Below are 18,724 nucleotides of genomic sequence, written 5' to 3' on the forward strand. Positions count from 1 at the left end.
GTGGGTTTTGACTATAATTTTTTTTTAACATGTTTGTCCGTGTGCCTCTATAAATCTTTATTCCACTGTTGTTCATTTTGATTGTACTTTGGTGTTAAGTAGTACTGTATTCATCTAGTTTTCATGAAGAAATGGTGGGAATTTTAAAACCTCCATTAAAATGGTCTTGTTGAGAACGTAGTCCGAATTGCTTTATTTAAATGATTGCAGTGGATTGCAGTTCCATTTCAAGTTTGTGTTACCCTTTCTCTTCCCACCCAGCCTGCACTCAAGGTGTTTACTCCTGAAGATAATGTTTCATGGGCATTCAGCATGTCTGCTTTCTGTCCTTCTGCTTTTCTGTTCCTCATTATGTGCCTTATATGAATATTATTGTAATTTTTTTGTGATGTATACAGACTGATGTATGAGTGTACATACTGATAGTGGAAGATTGGCATCAGTTGATAAACATGCTACCTTCTCTATTTGTATTTGGGACTTTGGGTATAAGGCTCAAAGAAGGGCATGGAATATACCTTCAGTTCAATTGCAGGACAACTGGAGCCTTTCCTCAAATGCATTACCTCATTGATAATTCATGCATGACATCTCATCCATGTTCCCTTGATAACAGTTGTCTCTAAATTGAAGGTTGTGGGTTTAAATGTCTTGGCCATTTCATCACATTGTCATTCTACTGTCGCAGTGCTGCACAGTTAAGCATCTTTCAGCTGACATACTGAACTAAAGTTGAGTCAGCTCCTTCCTGTGCCTTAGGACATAGTCATAATTCCTGAGGCATAATTTGAAGAGCTGATTAACAGCACCCATGTCTCCTCACTCAACAGCCTAAGGGATCTTAAGATTGACTGCAGTTAAAAGCAACTAAATTTGTGTGTTACCATGAGAAGCATATGTACAAATTCTGTAGTTTTTTTCCCATGTGTAACCATGCCTGTCTGCCATTTTAACAAATTATAATCCCAGAGCACAGTTTGTGTTAGAATAGCATTTTAGTTTTGGTATTCTCTTTGATACGTACATACAGGAATTTAGCTTCTTAAAGTGGTTTTAAGTGGGCAAAACCTGTATTTAAAGTGACATTCAGGTTATACATGGGAAAATTCTTACCATGCCATATTGTACATCATGAACAGTGTGACTTTGAGATAAATAGAAAAAAAAAACTGATTGTACTGATTGTCATAGAGCAATACAGCACAGATACAGGCCCTTCAGCCCAACCTGTCCATGCCGACAACAGTGCCCACCCAGCTAGTCCCAATTTCCTGCGTTCGGCCCCTGTCCCTCTCAGCCCCGACCCTCCATGTACCTATCCAAGTGCTTCTTAAATGATACTATTGTACCTGCCTCAACTACTTCCTCTGGCAGCTCTTTCCATGTACTCACCACCCTCTGTGTGAAAAAGTTGTCCCCTGTGGAGCAAGAAGCAAGGTTAATATTTAGATCAATGGAATAAGAGACATAGTAGGTTTTAAGTAAACAGAGAGGAGAAAAGGAAAGCAGGAGAAATCAATTGACAAAAGAGATGATTTCACATAGAACCGTACAGCACAGGAATAAGCCCTTTGGCCCATGATGTCTGCATTGAGCATGATGCCAATCTAATTAATCCCAACTGCCTGCACATGGTCTATATTCCTCTATTTCATCCTGCCTGTTCATGTGTCTGTCTATTGTATCTGCTTCCACTACCACCCTTGGCAGAGCATTCCAGGCATCCACCACTCTCTAAGTGTAAACAAAAACTTGCCTCGCACATCTTTAAACTTTCCCTCTTTCACATTAAACCTATGCCCTCTAGTATTTGACATTTCCACCCCAGGAAAGAGACTCTGACCATCTACCCTATCTATGCCTATCGCAATTTTCTCCACTTCTATCAGGTTGCCCCTCAGACTCGCAGAAGGTTTTTTTATTTCAAAGTTCCAACATCCACAGTTTTCACTTTGCTTAACAAAAGACGGGTGGTGGTGGGACAAGGAAAGAAACAAATGGACGTTGAGTGGTTGCAAATGGAAGTGATGGAATTATCGACAACTGCTGTCCAAAATAACGGGCTCAGTTGTGAAGACCTGAGAAGCTGAATCCAAAGGTTGCAATGTGCCAAGGTGTTCCCATTAAAGGTGACCGGTCATCCAAGGGATATTGAGGGCTGGATTAAAAAGCAAGGAAGTGTATGACAGGTGTGGAGGACTGAAAACAGGAGAGACTTCTCAGGAGTAAATAAAGTGCAAGGGGATGCTTAAAAAGGAAATTAGGAGGGCAAAGAGGGGCATAAATTATTACTGGCGGACAAGATCAAGGAAAATCCCAAAACATTTTATAAGTGAATTCAGGGCAAGAGGGCAACCAGGGAAAGAATAGGGCCAATTACGGCCCAAAACGGCAATCTGTGCATTGAAGCCAGAGAACGCAGGTGAGGTCTTAAATGGACACTTCTTATGTGTATTAACTGAGCAGAGGGATAATGCAATTGGAGAATTCATGGAGGGGTCAGTGAAATTTCAAAACATGTTGGCATTAAAAGGAGTTGTGTCTTAGCAAACTAAAAGGTGGATAAATCCCAAGGGACTGATGAAATGTATCCCCACCTGCCATGGGCTCAAGGGAGGAGATTACACATGGTCTGTATCCCTCTTATTTCATCCTGCCTGTTCATGTATCTGTCCAAATGCCTCTTCAACATTGCTATTGTATCTTGTGACAGATTCTTATATCTTTGCTGGCTACAGGTGAGGTACCAGATGACTGGAGGACAGCGCATGTGGTACCCTTTTTCAAGTAGGGAAGCAGGAATAAGACAGGTAATTACAGGCCTTTGAGTTTACTGTCAATGGCAGCAAAGTTATTGGAAAAAAATTCTGAAGGACAGGATTAATCCGCACTTGGAAAGGCAGGGATTAATCAAAGGTAGAATTGCTTTGTTCAGGGGAGATCCTATCTGACCAATTTAATTGATTTTGTTTTAAAAAGGAGATAACAAGATGTGTTGATGAGGCACTGCAGTTAAAGTAGTCAACATGAACTTCAGTAAAGTCCCACGTGGGAGACTGATCCAAAAGGTTAGATCCCTTGGAATGCAGGGCAACTTGGCAAATTGGATCCAAAACTGCCTTGGAAACAGGAAGCGGAGGATGATGGTGGAGAGTCGTTTTTGTCATTGGGTTTGTGACCAACGGTGAAACACAGGGATCAATGCTGGAACCCTTAATGTTTGTATATACAGTGGCATGCAAAAGTTTGGGCACCCCTGGTCAAAATTTCTGTTACTGTGAATAGTTAAGTGAGTAGAAGATGAACTGATCTCCAAAAGTCATAAAGTTAAAGATGAAACATTCTTTTCAACATTTTAAGCAACATTAGTGTATTATTTTTGTTTTGTACAATTTTGGAGTGAAAAAAGGAAAGCATCATGCAAAAGTTTGGGCACCCCAAGAGATTTGAGCTCTCAGATAACTTTTACCAAGGTCTCAGACCTTCATTAGCTTGTTAGGGCTATGGCTTGTTCACAGTCATCATTAGAACGGCCAGGTGATGCAAATTTCAAAGCTTTATAAATACCCTGACTCCTCAAACCTTGTTCCGACAATCAGCAGCCATGGGCTCCTTTAAGCAGCTGCCTAGCACTCTGAAAATTAAAATAAATGATGCCCACAAAGCAGGAGAAGGCTTTAAGAAGATAGCAAAGTGTTTTCAGATAGCCATTTCCTCAGTTCGTGATGTAATTAAGAAATGGCAGTTAATAGGAATGGTGGAGGTCAAGTTGAGGTCTGGAAGACCAAGAAAACTTTCCAAGAGAACTGCTCGTGGGAGTGCTAGAAAGGCAAATCAAAACCCCCGTTTGACTGCAAAAGACCTTCAGGAAGATTTAGCAGACTCTGGAGTGGCGCTGCACTGTTCTACTGTGCAGCGACACCTGCACAAATATGACCTTCATGGAAGAGTCATCAGAAGAAAACCTTTCCTGTGTCCTCACCACAAAATTCAGTGTCAGAAGTTTGCAAAGGAACATTTAAACAAGCATGATGCATTTTGGAAACAAGTCCTGTGGACTGATGAAGTTAAAATAGAACTTTTTGGCTGCAATGAGCAAAGGTATGTTTGGAGAAAAAAGGGTACAGAATTTCATGAAAAGAACACCTCTCCAGCTGTTAAGCACAGGGGTAGATCGATCATGCTTTGGGCTTGTGTTGCAGCCAGTGGCACGGGGAACATTTCACTGGTAGAGGGAAGAATCAATTCAATTAAATACCAGCAAATTCTGGAAGCAAACATCACACCATCTGTAAAACAAAAAAGCTGAAGATGAAAAGAGGATGGCTTCTACAACAGATAATGATCCTAAACACACCTCAAAATCCACAATGGACTATCTCAGGAGGCACAAGCTGAAGGTTTTGCCATGGCCCTCACAGTCCCCTGACCTAAACAACATCGAAAATCTGTGGATAGACCTCAAAAGACGGCCAAGAATCTCACAGAACTAGAAGCCTTTTGCAAGGAAGAATGGGCGAAAATCCCCCAAACAAGAATTGAAAGACTCTTAGCTGGCTACAGAAAGCGTTTACAAGCTGTGATACTTGCCAAAGGGGGTGTTACTAGGTACTGACCGTGCAGGGTGCCCAAACCTTTGCTTTGGGCCCTTTTCCTTTTTTGTTATTTTGAAACTGTAAAAGATGGAAATAAAAAAGTAATCTTGCTTAAAATATTAAAGAAATGTGTCATCTTTATCTTTATGCCTTTTGGAAATCAGATCATCTTTCACTCGCTTAGCTATTCACAGTAACAGAAATTTTGACCAGGGGTGCCCAAACTTTTGCATGCCACTGTATATTAACAATTTGGATATGAAGTTATGACTATTCAGATTTGCAGCTGACACAAACATCGGTGATATTGATGAGGATAGTTGTAGGCTACAGGGTGAAATTGATCAGTTGGTAAATTGGGCAGAGCAATGCCAGATGGAATTTAATTCTGATAACTGAAGTGATGCATTTTGGGAGGACTAATAAGGGTAGGATGTACACACTGAATGGTAGGATCTTCGGGAGAATTGAGGAACAGAGAGACCTTGGTGTAAGATAGCTGCTTCCTGATAGGTAGATAAGGTGATGAAGAAAGCATATGGGATGCTTGCCTTCATTGGCCAGTATATAAAATAGAAAAGCACTGAGGTTGCGGTACAACTTTATAAAACATTTGGGTCGGTCACAGCCTGCAGTACTGTGTACTGTTGCCATACTATCGGAAGGATGTGATTGCATTCAAGGGTGCAGAGGAAATTCACCAGGATGTTGCCTGGGACGGACGTTTAAGTTATGAGGAGATACTACACCGGCCGGATTTGTTTTTCCTGGACCGGAGGAACTGAGGGAAACAGATAGGGGTGTACAAAATCATGAGGGGCATAGAACACAGCACAGCACAGTGTGGGGCCTTCAGCCTACGATGTTGTACTGACCTATATAAACAACTACTCCCTGATCAATATAACCCTTCCCTCCTACACAGCCCATGCTTCCTAAGAGTCTTTTAAATGTCCCTATTGTATCAGCCTCTACCACCACCCCCGGCAGTGCGTTCCAGGCACCCACCACTCTCTGTGTAAAAAAAACCTACCTCTGACATCTCCCATAAACTTTCCTCGTCTGACCTTAAACTGATGTCCTCTGGTATTGGCCATTGCCACCCTGGGGACAAGGTGCTTGCTGTCCACTCTATCTATGCCCCTCATAATCTTATACACCTCTATCGAGTCACCTCTCATCCTGTGTCGCTCCAAAGATAAAAGCCCTAGCTCGCTCAACCTTTCCTCATAAGACATGTTCTCTAATCCAGGCAGCATCCTGGTAAATTTCTTCGGCACCCTCTCTAAAGTTTCCACATCCTCCTTGATGATGAGGTGACGAGAACTGAACACAATACTCCAAATGTGGTCAAACCAGAGTTTTATAGAGCTGCAACATTACCTCACAGCTCTTGAACTCAATCTCCCGACTAATGAATCTTAGCACACCGTATGCCGCCTTAACCACCCTATCAACTTGCGTGGCAACTTTGAGGGATCTATGGACTTTGACCTCAAGATCCCTCTGTTCCTCCACACTGCTAAGAATCCTGCTATTAACCTTGTACTCCACCTTCAAATTCATTCTTCCAAAGCATATGACTTCTCACTTAGCAGAAGTACACACAGATAGTCGAAAACTTTTCCCCATTGCTGAGATACCTAGAGGGCAGAGCTTTAGAGTAAGGGGTAAGACGTTTAGAGTGGATCTGAGGAAGAACTTTTTCATGCAGAGAGTAGTTGGAATCTGGAACACACAGCCTGAGGCACAGATTCTCACAACATTTTAAGAAGTATCTAGACAAGGACTTGAATTGCCAACACACAGAAGGCCATGGACCAAGTGCTGGTAAAGGGGTTTAGTATGGATAGGTACTTGGTCAGCATGGATATGATGTGCTAAAGGATGTGATTCTGTGTTGTCTGACTCTGATTCGAAAGGTAAGATGCTATCACTCAAGTTCTGTAGCAATGAGCAAGGAAGCGATCTCAGGGAATAAAGGGGAGAGACAATTAAAATCGCAGGTGACTAGAATTTGCTGTGATTCTTGCAAACTGAACAGAAGTGTGCAGAAAATCCATTTCTCTTACTTTCATTGGATTTTGTTAATAAGGGACTACATCAAGCAAAGTGAATGTGGTCTATTAAAGTGAAGAAAATAAAATATTGCAAAGAAGTTTGGGTCTTGGATTAGAGAAAGGGAGGAGGTGAAAGAGAAAATGTATTTCTTAAACGTGCAGGAACACATTGGTGATGAAAGTGTCGCCTTGTACTTGAAGGAGTGGAATATGGAAGGAGGTGACAGAAATTATGGTAAATGGTAAACGTAGATTATCCATTTCTCTCCATAGATGCTGCCTGACCCGCTGAGTTCCTCCAGCATTTTGTTTGTTACTCCAGATTCCAGCATCTGCAATCTCTTGTGTTTTCAGAAAATCTATTGTAGTTCTGGAACTGGAGAACAGAATACAATGGGATGAGTGTTGTTTGGGATACAATACAATGGGATGATTGGCCCTGTAACTGAACAATCCTTGGCTGAAAGGAGAAATGCTCAGTGGAAATGCTGCTATGTTTCGTGGTATTATCTGAAGTCAAAACGGAGAAATGAGAGAATGCAGTTGGTCATTGTTCATAATTTGCTTCTTGTAATATGTGGGTTTATAGTAAACGTTTTTATCTCCATTTCTGGAGCCGAGTAAGAGGAAACAATGGTTAAATCAATGTGTAGATGAAGAAAGGATGTAAATCTGAAGCAAAGCAGACGAAACTTTCCAGCTCTGGGTCAGAGCAGGAAGCGGGAAAGCTGGCCAGGATCTTACCATTGTATCTTTCATTCTTTTCTTCGCTCACTTGCCCTTCTACTTGCAAGTTTTCCATCTCTGTGTCTTCAGTTAAACTTGGTTTACTGAAGTTTTTTGGTTCTGGCATGAGATTTCTAGTCTGAAGCATTAAGACTGGTTCCATCTGCACAGATACTTCCTGATCTGAGTATTTTCAGCAATTTCCGTTTCCAGGATTCACTGTACATCCGAACCTTCTTTCTCCGAGGTCTTTTTTCCGCCGAAGACGGAATCTGCGTCACCAGAAACCGCCCTATCTGCGGTTTGGAATGGAGTCCCCTGCTTTGCCGGCGTGCTTTTGCACAAGTAAATAAAATAAACGCTTTAAGACCATTATTTTTAAATTTTTGAATAACGTGAAAGGCGAGGAATATCATTACACAGGCTTCCTTGATAAATGAAGAGCAACAACTGTGGGCGCTTTCGGTAGACAGCTTAAAGGAGGTACCTGGGCTGCCTTTATGAAAGATGGCGGCGGTGAGGCAGGCAGGCTGGCTCCTGGCTTCAAGGTGAGTCTGTGGCTGTTACCTGGGCCCTAAAGCACGGCTGAACATCTGTAGAAATACCATTCCCTGCCAGGTAACAGCGGGAAATATGCACACATCTGCCTATCGATAACCTACGTGCACTTTAAAGACCTGCAGGGATAAGACTGGGCAAAGAGACCTTGGTCCATTATAGAAACGACTGCAGACTTTCCACTGAAGTCTGCCAAAGAAATTGTACTTCTCGTAAATGTACGCATTTTTTAATATTTGATTTAGATTGCAATACTACTTTTATAAGATAGTGTCTAGAATAATCGATTCTTTGGCCCAAGAGGCTGGTGTTCATGGAGTAAATGAATAGAAGTCTTAACATCACCCATCCATCCCAAAAACCCTCGCCAAATATTTTCCAAACAATAACACACTAACAAAGTGCTGGTTGTGGATGTTGTAATGCGGGGAATGTGGCAGCCAAGCTTACAAACAGACTCTCTCAAACAGCAACATGATAATAAGGAAAAAATGTTGGCCGGGATTAACATCATTATTCTTCAGAATGTGCCAGGGGATCTTTTACATCCACCTGAAGTAGCAGATGGTTCAAATAGTATTACCCGCAGGACCGCACCAAGTGTCAGTTTAGATTATTTTGGTTCAAGCCTCTGGAGTGTGAACATTCTAACGTGGAAGACAATGGGACCAACTGAGCCATCTGTCGTGGCTATCCCTCGAGGTCGAGGATGATGATCTTTATTCCATTGATTTATTTATGGGCTCTCAAGTGGCTTATGAGCCCAATCTTGGCTCTGAAAGTTCTCCCGCATTCAGGACAGGTAGTTCCAGATGGCAGATCGGGCTTTGCTTGTTGCTGCCTCTCTTTCCATTTTCTTCTCTTTTTCTCTAATTCTGCGCATTTGTTGGCTTCATAACTGGGGATGAAAACACAAGAATTCTAAGGATACAGCACGGAGTCAAAGATAGATGTGTTAACTTACATTAGCACTTTTGAGTTGTTAATGGACTAACAAAGCAAGGTTGCCACAAATCTCGTACAAAAATGTATCTCATGCATTGGGTACAAATACATGCAGTAATTGCATTTGTTTCCTTTCAAGCTCATTGACTTTTTTCCACTGCAGAGAGTTGGAGTTTAGGATGTATTACTGCTCTGTTAATTTATTACTTATTATTTTTCAGGATACACTCGGGGCAACAAGTGAAACATTTATATTACACCAAGCAATGGAATAGAGTGGGATGTCAAAAAATTCTACAATCATCACCTTCATCTTTTGTTCCCTGTAAGCTATGTAAAACACTCGAGATGGTCTTGTAACTTAGAACTTGTATTCCTTGACAAGTAATTGAGGACTGGAATGAACAATCTGGGGACGTGAACCAAAGTAGGATTTTGTTAATTAATTAGAATTTAGTTAATTATTGATCTTTAATTTAAAAATATTATCAGTGATGCTGACCAAAAACTACTGGATTGTCAGAGAAACCCATCTGGGAGGAAATCAGTTGTCCTTGCTTAATTGGTTCTTTGGGTCAAGGTGCAGGTCAGGTGGGCCTCTGGGAAGAAAGCTCCCTTTGAGAAATCTACTAATCTACTATCCTAAAGCACATTGCACCAGCTGTAATGAGGGTTTGTAAATTTGGTTTATTTTTGTCACATGTACCTAGATACAGTGAAAAACTTTGTTTTGCATGCCATCCATATAGATCATTTCATCACATTAGTGTATTGAGGTAGTACAAGGGAAAAGCGATAACAGATTGGAGACACAGGAGATTCTGCAGATGCTGGGATCTGGAGCAACACACAAAATGCTGGAGGAACTCTGCAGGTCAGGTAGCATCTATGGAGGGAAATAACCTGTCAACGTTTTGAGCCAAGACCCTTCATCAAGACTGGAAAGGAAGAGGGCAGAAGCCAGAATAAGGTGGTCAGGGGAGGGGGAGGAGCACATGCTGGCAGGTGAGAGGTGAGTCCAGGTGAGGGGGAAGGTAGGTGGGTGGAGGAGGGGGATGAAAGGGAGTGATGTAAGAAGCCGAGGTGATAGGTAGAAGAAGCAAAGGGCTGAAGAAGAAGGAATTCGGTAGGAGAGAGCAGTGGACCATGGAATAAAGGGAAGGAGGTGGGGAATAGATGGGCAGGTCATGAGGGTGGGGGAGGAGAAAGAGAATGGGTGAGGGGGCCACAGGAATGAGGGAAAACAGGAGGGAGGGGGAAAAAGAAAAGAAACAAAAAGTGGGGGGAAGAGGGGAGGTGTTACTGGAAGTTAGAGAAATCGATGTTGATATCAGAATACAGAATAAAACGTTACAGCTATAGAGAAAGTGCAGTGCAGGCAGACAATAAGGTGCAAGGTCATAATGAGGTAGATTGTGAGGTCAAGAGTCCACCTCATTGTACAAGAGGTCCATTCAATAGTCTTATAACATTGGGATAGAAGCTGTCCTTGAGCCTGGTGGTACTGTAGCGAGGTGCTATGCAGTGAGCTAAGAATGAAACACGCACTCAGAGGTCTGAACTCGAGACTGATTTATTTTCCAACTTCCCGCACTAGCTTTTAAACCCGTTACGGATCCCGCCCTCTCCGGGCGGAAGTGACGCCCGCAATACGTCACCAACTCTTCCCACGCGCGGGCTTTCTCTCCTACTGTCGAAGAAGAAGGCCTGGCGCCATTTTGTAGCCGGCCTTCCTGCCGGCACGTGCTCCGTTCTCGGAGCCAGTTCACTTGCCTCGAAGGTAGGTCGCTACAGTACGTACTTTCAGGCTTTTGTATCTTTTGCCCGATGGGAGGGGGGGAGCAGAGAGAATGTCCGGGGTGGGTGGGTCTTTGATTATGTTGGCTGTTTTACCAAGGCAGCAAGAAGTGTAGACAGAGTCTGTGGCAGGGAGGCTGGTTTCTGTGATGTGCTGAGCTCTGTCCACAACTCTCTGCAATTTCTTGTGATCTCGGGCAGAGCAGTTGCCACACCAAAGAGATGATACATCCAGATAGGATGCTTTCTATGATGCATCTATAAAAATTGGTGAGGATCAAAGGGGACATGCCAAATTTCTTTGTTCATTAAATGGCAATAAGTAGTCAGTCTGTGATATTGGTTGAAGGATGAATAATGGATGAAAACTTCTCAATTCTTCATCTCAGAATGGTATCTCTGATGTATTGTGTACAGTATCTATGCCATACTGTGCTAAAATTTCAGCCTTTATTGTTCTGCTCAAATCTCTCATGAGCTTTGAATCCACAACCTTCCAACTTAAAGATGAGTGTACCACCTACTGAGCCAAGGATAAACTGATGTAAGCAAAGATTGTACAGTTGCCACCTGCGTTGTTGGGTTAGACACAAGAAATTTTGCAGATGCTGGAATCTGAAGCAACACACACAAAATGCTGGAGAAACTCAGCGGGTCAGGCAGCATCTATGGAGGGAAAAAGTAGTCAACATTTCTGGTCAAGACCCTTTATCAGGACTGGAAAGGAAGAGAGCAGAAACCAGAATAAAAAGGAGGTGGGGTGTGGGGAGGAGCACAACTGGCAGGTGATAGGTGTTCAAAGTGTTACACCTGTCCCTACACCTCCTCCCTCACCACCATTCAGGGCCTTAAACATTCCTTCCAGGTGAGGCAGCGCTTCACCTGTGAATCCAAGGCTGTCATTTATTGCATCCGGTGCTCCCGTTGTGGCCTCCTCTGTATTGGTGAGACCCAACACAGATTGGGTGACCGCGTCGTCGAGCACCTTCAGTCCGTCCACCACAACAGCCAGGATCTCCTGGTGGCCAGCCACTTCAACTCCACTTCCCACTCCCATACGGATATGTCTATCCACGGCCTCCTCCACTGCCACATTGAGGCCAGATGCAGGTTGGAGGAGCAACACCTCCTATTCCGCCTTGGGAGTCTCCAACCTGACGGCATCAACGTCGATTTCTCTAACGTCCAGTAAGCACTCCCCTCTGTTTTCCCCTTTTCTCCCCCTTTTCCTTCATTCCTGTGGCCCCCTCACCCCTTCCCTTTCCCCTCCCCCGTCCTCATGACCTGCCCATCACCTCCCTCTCATTCCCCACCTCCTAACCTTTATTCCATGGTTTATTGTTGTACTGAATGCCTCCTTCTTCATCCCTTTGCCTCTTCCACCTATCACCCCTCAGCTTGTATCATTGCCTTTCATTCCACCCCCGCCACCCCCACCCACCTACCTACCTTCCCCCTCTCACCTGGACTCACCTATCACCTGCCAGCTTTTGCCCCTCCCCCTCCCCCCCACCTTTTTTAAAATTCTGGCTTCTGCCCTCTTCCTTTCCAGTTCCCATGAAGGGTCTCGACCCGAAACGTCGACTGTTGGGTTAGGGAGGGGGAAGAATTTAATGACTATTCTGTTTATTGATTACTCTTCACTAAGTTCCTGCAAGGAGGGAGCTCCTCTATGAGGAGAGATTGGTCTGAATTCACTGGAGTTCAGAAAAATGCTGCTGTATGAAAGGATCTTGGTGTCTTTGTACATAAAACACAAAGTTCGTGCACAGATACAGCAAATGGAACATTGAACTTTATTGCAAAAGGAATGGGATATGCAAGTAGAGAAGTCATGCTAGAACAGGACAGGGCATCAGTGAGCCATAGCTGGAGTACTGCAAAGCTCTTTTGGCCATCTTGTTTAAGGAGTGATAGGCTTACATCGGAGAAAGTTCAAAGAAGGTTCACTAGGTTGATTCTTGGAATGAAAGCATTACCTTGGAAGGGAAGACTGGACCTGTACTCGAAAGGGTTTAGAAGAATCAGAGCTGATCTTATTAAAACACAATTGATTCTGAGGGCACTTGGAAGGATAGATACTGGGCAAGTGTTTCCCTTTATCAGAGAATCTAGCACTAAGGGAATGGTTTCAGAACAACAGGCCATCCAATTAAGATGGAGATGGGGAGGAATTTCATCCAAGAGGGCTGTAAGTCTGAAATTTTCTACCTATGGAGGCTGGATTGCTGAATGTACTCAAGACCAAAGTGGACAGGTGTGTGGGGTGGTTGGGTAGAGGGGTATCAAGAATGGGCAGGAAAGTGGATTGGAGGCCAAGATCAAATCAGTCATGAACTCCTTGAATGGCAGCACAGACTTGGGGTGCCATGTGGCCTGAAACTGTCTGTTTCTCTCTATATCATGTTGGAAGTTGCACTTGTGACCTCAAGCAAAGGCTAAGGTGAGGTTACCCTGTGGTCACTTCTGCTGCCAGCACAAGTTATCTGGATACACCACAAGGAACTGCAACATCTTCAATGTCTTGAGATTTATTCCCTTTCTTAGAGCTCTAACTGACAAAAGTCATTGACTGCAGTACAAGGGAGGAGGAATTCAGAAGTGGAGGAGGTTGGTGGGTTGGGGGGAGATAAACAAGGTGGAGAACGACATGGAATTTTGCAGCACAGGAACAGGCCATTCAGGCCAAGTGACTCTGCTCCACACTCCCCTTCACCCCATTTCATCTTCCCGATCAGCACATCCTTCTTTTCCTTTTAATGTTGCAAATTTTAATTTAGCTGCGCCTTAAACGCATCTTTCTGTTGTCATATCAGCTCTCAATATTGCAGACATTTCAGCTACTTAAAATTGACAGGGATGAAGCAGAGTAGGTTAAGTAAAAGAAAGGGACTCTAGTCAGCACAAGGCGGCAGTCATTATTGTTGGCCACGTTTTTTGGACTTGTATCCCCTTAGGATTTCCCTCCATAAAGATCATCTTTGGCTCTAGTTATTTGACATCAAGTCACCATTCTTTGTAAATTTTATTCTGGTTCCAGTTCCTTTATGAAAATTGAAATTTAACATGAGAGAATTTAAAGAATAGAATTGGATTGTTATTGTCACAAGTACCAAATTACAGTGAAAGGCTTTTTGTTGTGTGCCATCCAGATAGACCAATCCAACAAGTTTTCAAGTGAGGAACGGCATTGATGTTCCACCTGGTGAGTTGGTCAGTATGCAAAGATATAGATTTATTGATAAGAGGTTCAGAGGCGAGATGGAGTGAAATTTTTCCATTGAGAGGTCGGGAACTGGAACAGTATACCTAAGAAGTAAAAGCTGAAAGCATAATTAATTGTGGTAGGTAGTTAGTCAGGTGTGGAGGATGAGGAAGTCACAGGTTTACCGATAAAGAAAAACAGCTCTTCTTTCAAAGAGCCAGCAAGCGTGATGACTATGCAAATTTGTGATTCTGTGAGATATTTTAATTAAGTGCTGATGATATCTAAATGGTCCCACCTCCCATGGGTGTCCCAGTCTGGTTGAGAGAAGTTAATTACTGTGAGCAGTCGATGCTGAGTCATCCTCCAGCTCCTGCGTCTTTAACTGCTGATCCAGTTCTGTTTCCATCAGACTCTCCATCTCCTCTGAGCAGTCTCATCGACATTTGCGTTAAAAGCACATTGAATTGGAAATGTTAATTGTCATTTCAGAACAGTCTGAACCATACTTGGTGACTGAAATTTCCTCTGCAGATGTAACCTGTGATTAATCTCTCTGGGTCTGCATGAAGCACAGCAGTTGGCACCTGCCCAGGGTGTTGGCAGACCTGCAACTCCTCTGGTGCGTTCTGTCTTCTCTGCTGCTAAGACAGTGAAACCTGAGCAAATAATTAAATGCTGCTGAGACAACAACAGGAGAGGTTATATCCTCCTTTTATCAGGGCACTGATTACCATCATGTCCATGAGGTGGATAGAATCCTTGGTGATTGGGATTGGGAGAGCAACTCTTTAGCCACTGAGAAGGCTGTCAGGGAGGACCTCGCGATGACTTTCTCTGGAGACCCCTCGTAAATCAATCAGATTTGTCTCTTTTCCTGAAGATATTAACGTTTATGGCCTTTCTGCAACCTCCTGGCACATCCTCCTTTTCCCAGACGTGGGACTAGATGTCAGGAATATGTAACTGAGCTTCCTTTCTGTCATGTTTTAGAGCTCAAGCAAGGATATCAATTATTCCCAAGGCCTAGTTGTTCAGCCATTTTGACTTCTTGTCAGAGATGAGGCGGAGAGGATAGTTTGCCCTGGGTTGAAGTCAATCCTACTTCTGTCGAGGGGATCTTTCAAACGTTCCCTCCAGCAGATCCTTGATAAGCTGTGTTTCATTCTTGGCTCTCAGCGGGCTAGGCCTTTGTGTCAACAACCTGCAGGAGCAACTCAGAGGTTCGAGCAGCGTCTGTGGGGTAAAGGAATTGTTGATGTCTCAAGTTGAAATCCTGCATCAGATGCTACTCGACCTTCTGAGTTCCTCCAGCAGATCGTTTGTTGCTCCAGATTCCAGCATCTGTACTTTCTTGTGTCTCTGGGACTTTGGGTATTGAGCTGCCAGTGGCATTGACACTACTGAAGAATCCGTGTGTGTTATGGTTCTCAGCAAATTGCAGGGCCACCTATGATTTTTCCACCCACCATCTGTTCCCGAGGTCCTGGGTTTTCCATCAGACATTGCTCTTCAGGTTCCCGTAGAACCATTGCTTTCCCTTGGGGCTACGATGGGATTTTCAGTGCAAGGCCATTTAAGTTGTGCGGTTTATTACCTCCTGGATCTCCTTGCCAAATCCATTCCAACATCTAGTAGAAATCCCATAAATCTCTTCACAGGTAGTGCACAGGCTGTGGAAACTCTGTGGCTGCCATTTGGGTCAACAGGTTGTGATGTGCTGTCTGAGAGGAGCCCGACAGTCAACAGTACCTGTCACAGTGTGGGTGATGTGGGCATCCTTGCAGTCTCTCTTGCTAAGACTCTGGTAGCTGTTAGCTTGTATCATCGTCTGGATCAAAGGTGTTGCCATGAAGTCTCATGCTTGCCATGAAGCAGGGTTTTGTTTATGACAAGACTGTACTCCAAGCACTTTATCAGGTGTAGGACTCTGTAGTTTGCTTTCCCAACTTCTTCCTTGATGGTCGTGCTTTGCCAAACAGCTGTGTCTATTTGGACCTATGCATTGAAGTTGTCCAGGAGGATGAGTTTATCTCCTGTGGTGCATGACAGAGTCATTTGAAGGTTGGAATAATTGTTCTGTGTGGTCACATTTATAGCTTCCGAGGTTGGACGTATGGGCTGATGCCCTTGGCCCCTTGGTTCCATGTCAGAATGAGCTGGAAGGTCATGAGACATTCAATATCAGAGTCGCTGAGATGCTAGACTCGCTCGTTCTTAATGGCAGAGTTCAACCCGCAAGGACAGCATCCCTCTTCTGGTTTACGTTTCCAGAAGGAAGTGTGGCCATCGCCTTGCTCTTTGAGGTGGCATTTGCTGCTTATCATATCTCAGGGTGGCAATGTCAGTGTCAAAGTGTCTGAGTTCCCCAGACCCTGTTGTGGTTGGGGCTATCCACTAGGGTCCTGACCTTCCTGACCTTCCAAGTCCTGAATATCATATTGTTTTCACGTGGGATGACCATTGCACACGAGGACCTAACAGGACGAGGTTTGAATCTGGGGATTGGTGACGTTGTTAACATATACACATGTGAGGGCATATGTAGGCACACTTCGATGTTCCCATTGACCCTTCTCACCCTTGATGCTTCCTGTCCCTAAGTATCTCCTCCTACAGTATTACTACTGCTATGATGTTAAACTGGAAACCATGATCAGCAAACTGTCTACTGTTCCCGAGTCTACTGAAATCCAGGCATTTTTCTCCTTTTGCTTTCTTTGGTTCATTGCCCCTTTTGATGGTTTGTTCACAATGTTTTTCAGAATTGTGTTCACACAGCACTGGTAAAATCTTAAGTTCCAAATTAAAAAGTAGTGATAATTTGAGATAAGGCCATATACTGTACACCAAATCTCATTCAGCTCATAGACTGAAGAAAGTTTTCTATTGATCGAGTAACCTATGCATTTTAAGCTTTGCAAATCTGTGTAATGAAGCCTTTGAGGGATTCCTTGGAATAATGTCGGGTCAGAATGGCAGATTCAGTCCAAGTTGGTGTTGATCCATGGAAAGATCATTACAGTGGAGATTTGTGAGCCTGTAATTAGCTTGCTGCCAATTGTGTTTATATGCATCCTTCTTTAATATCGGCATCTCATTGATCTCTGCCATAGTATACCCAGAATGCGTATCATTTGACTTTTAGACAGTTTTATGACTCAGGCAGGAAGATTTCCTCAATGTCAGCTAAAGAAATATTCGCCTGCCAAAGCTGAACAATTTATACAGCCTTCCAAGAATGAGATAAAATCATTTGTGTTAAAGGCATCAGCCAAGAGAAGAAATTATAACAAATTTAACTGGTAGAGCATAGAACAGCACAGGAACAAGCCCTTCAGCCCATGATGTTGTGCCAAACTAATTAAACTACTAATTAAACTAGTAATTAAACACCTAACTAAACTAATCCCTTCTGCCTACACAATGTCCATATCTGCCATTCTCTGCACATTCATGTACCTCTCTAAGAGCCTCTTAAATGCCTCTATCGTATCTGCCTCCACCACCACTCCTGGCAGCACACTCCAGGCATCCAATAATAGTGATTTTTGGGAAGGATTTACTTGTTTGAGCCAAAGTTCGTGTGCTGCACCCCTCTTTTTGATTAACTTATGAGTCTGATTCACTACTTACTTACTGATTGTCTATTTTGTTAATTGGTCTCTGCAGCTGTGATGTTAAATGGACCCATGTTTGCTTCATTTATTAATAAGGTAGTACAATCCTGTATAGCCGAATTCTCACAAACCCTACTTTAATGTCGGCCCTCTGCCGATCATTGATCAGCCACTAGGGGGTGCATTAGAGTCACTAGCTGGTGTGCCTGTTCGTAACAAACCTAATGCCTTATCAGCTGAACGAGAGGATTCTGGTCCTAGTTCCTCAAGGTTTGATGGAAAGCATCTGCCAGCATGGCCATGTCTACCTGAACACCGATCAGGTAGTTGGTAAGAGGATTTGGGGTTGGAATCTCAGTCCAGAGATTTTATCAGAAAAACCTAGGTTGACATTACGAGAAAGCTGCACTGTTCAAGGCATTGCCTTTAAGTTGAGACATTAAAGCCGGGCCCCATCAGTATGGTCAAGTGGATATCTAAAAAATAATTCTGGAAATTAACCCTGGTGTCCATACCTCACTCATCATCACCTAACACATATCATTGTATAATTGTCATAGTATGCAATAGATGGCTGTGTTTTGTATGTTATGATAGTGACTACACCTCCAGAAGTAATTTATTGGGAGTGAAACACTTGGGGATGGCTGAGAGGGATGTAAAAAGTACTTTTAGTGGGTATATGGAACAAGCTGCCAAAGGAAGCTGTAGAGGCCGGTACAATTAAAATGTTTAAAAGACATTTAGACAGGTACATGGATAGGAAAGATTTAGAGGGATGTGGGCCATACACAGAAAAATGGGACTGGCTCAGGTAAACGACTTGGTCGGCATGGACAAGTTGCACTGAAGGGCCAGTTCCCGTGCTGCATAACTATTATTCTATCATAGATTTTTTTCTATGACCTATACAGTATGGTCTTGCACCAACTCATGCCATTACACTCCCTGTGTCCCGTGAGAAGAGATGCCATCGTTCAAAGTGGGTAAATCAGCAGATCTTTCTGGTGATAATCAAATGCCTTGTTGCCTTTTTACAGCAAGAAGTATGTTTATTCAAACCCAGGACACGCCAAACCCGAACAGCTTGAAGTTTATCCCTGGCTGCCCGGTGCTGGAATCAGGAACCATGGATTTCTCTGCGCCCCGCAGTGCCTCCTGCTCCCCGTTGGCAAGGTGCGGCTCCTCACCTTCATTAGTCTAAGGGTGGCTGAAGGG

At 43.5% G+C, this 18,724-nt stretch overlaps 1 protein-coding gene across 6 annotated transcripts in view; it reads left to right on the top strand.

Moving 5' to 3' along the window:
* The first annotated feature begins 7,787 nt into the window (after nt 1–7,787).
* The window catches only part of LOC127584213 (NFU1 iron-sulfur cluster scaffold homolog, mitochondrial-like), a 31,122-nt gene continuing 20,185 nt past the window's right edge, over nt 7,788–18,724 (top strand). For 2 of the 6 annotated variants that reach the window (XM_052040822.1, XM_052040820.1), the window contains exons 1-3: nt 7,790–7,929; nt 9,106–9,209; nt 18,547–18,682. In XM_052040822.1, coding sequence (XP_051896782.1) covers nt 7,889–7,929; nt 9,106–9,209; nt 18,547–18,682 — 281 coding nt within the window. In that variant the 5' untranslated portion in view covers nt 7,790–7,888. Of the gene's footprint in view, nt 7,930–7,994; nt 8,158–9,105; nt 9,210–18,546; nt 18,683–18,724 lie in introns of those variants that run through there. The other 4 variants (XM_052040823.1, XM_052040824.1, XM_052040819.1 and 1 more) reach the window with 4 other exon arrangements.

This window comes from Pristis pectinata, chromosome 29 (assembly GCF_009764475.1).
Source record: "Pristis pectinata isolate sPriPec2 chromosome 29, sPriPec2.1.pri, whole genome shotgun sequence".
NCBI classification, from domain to species: Eukaryota; Metazoa; Chordata; class Chondrichthyes; order Rhinopristiformes; family Pristidae; genus Pristis; species Pristis pectinata.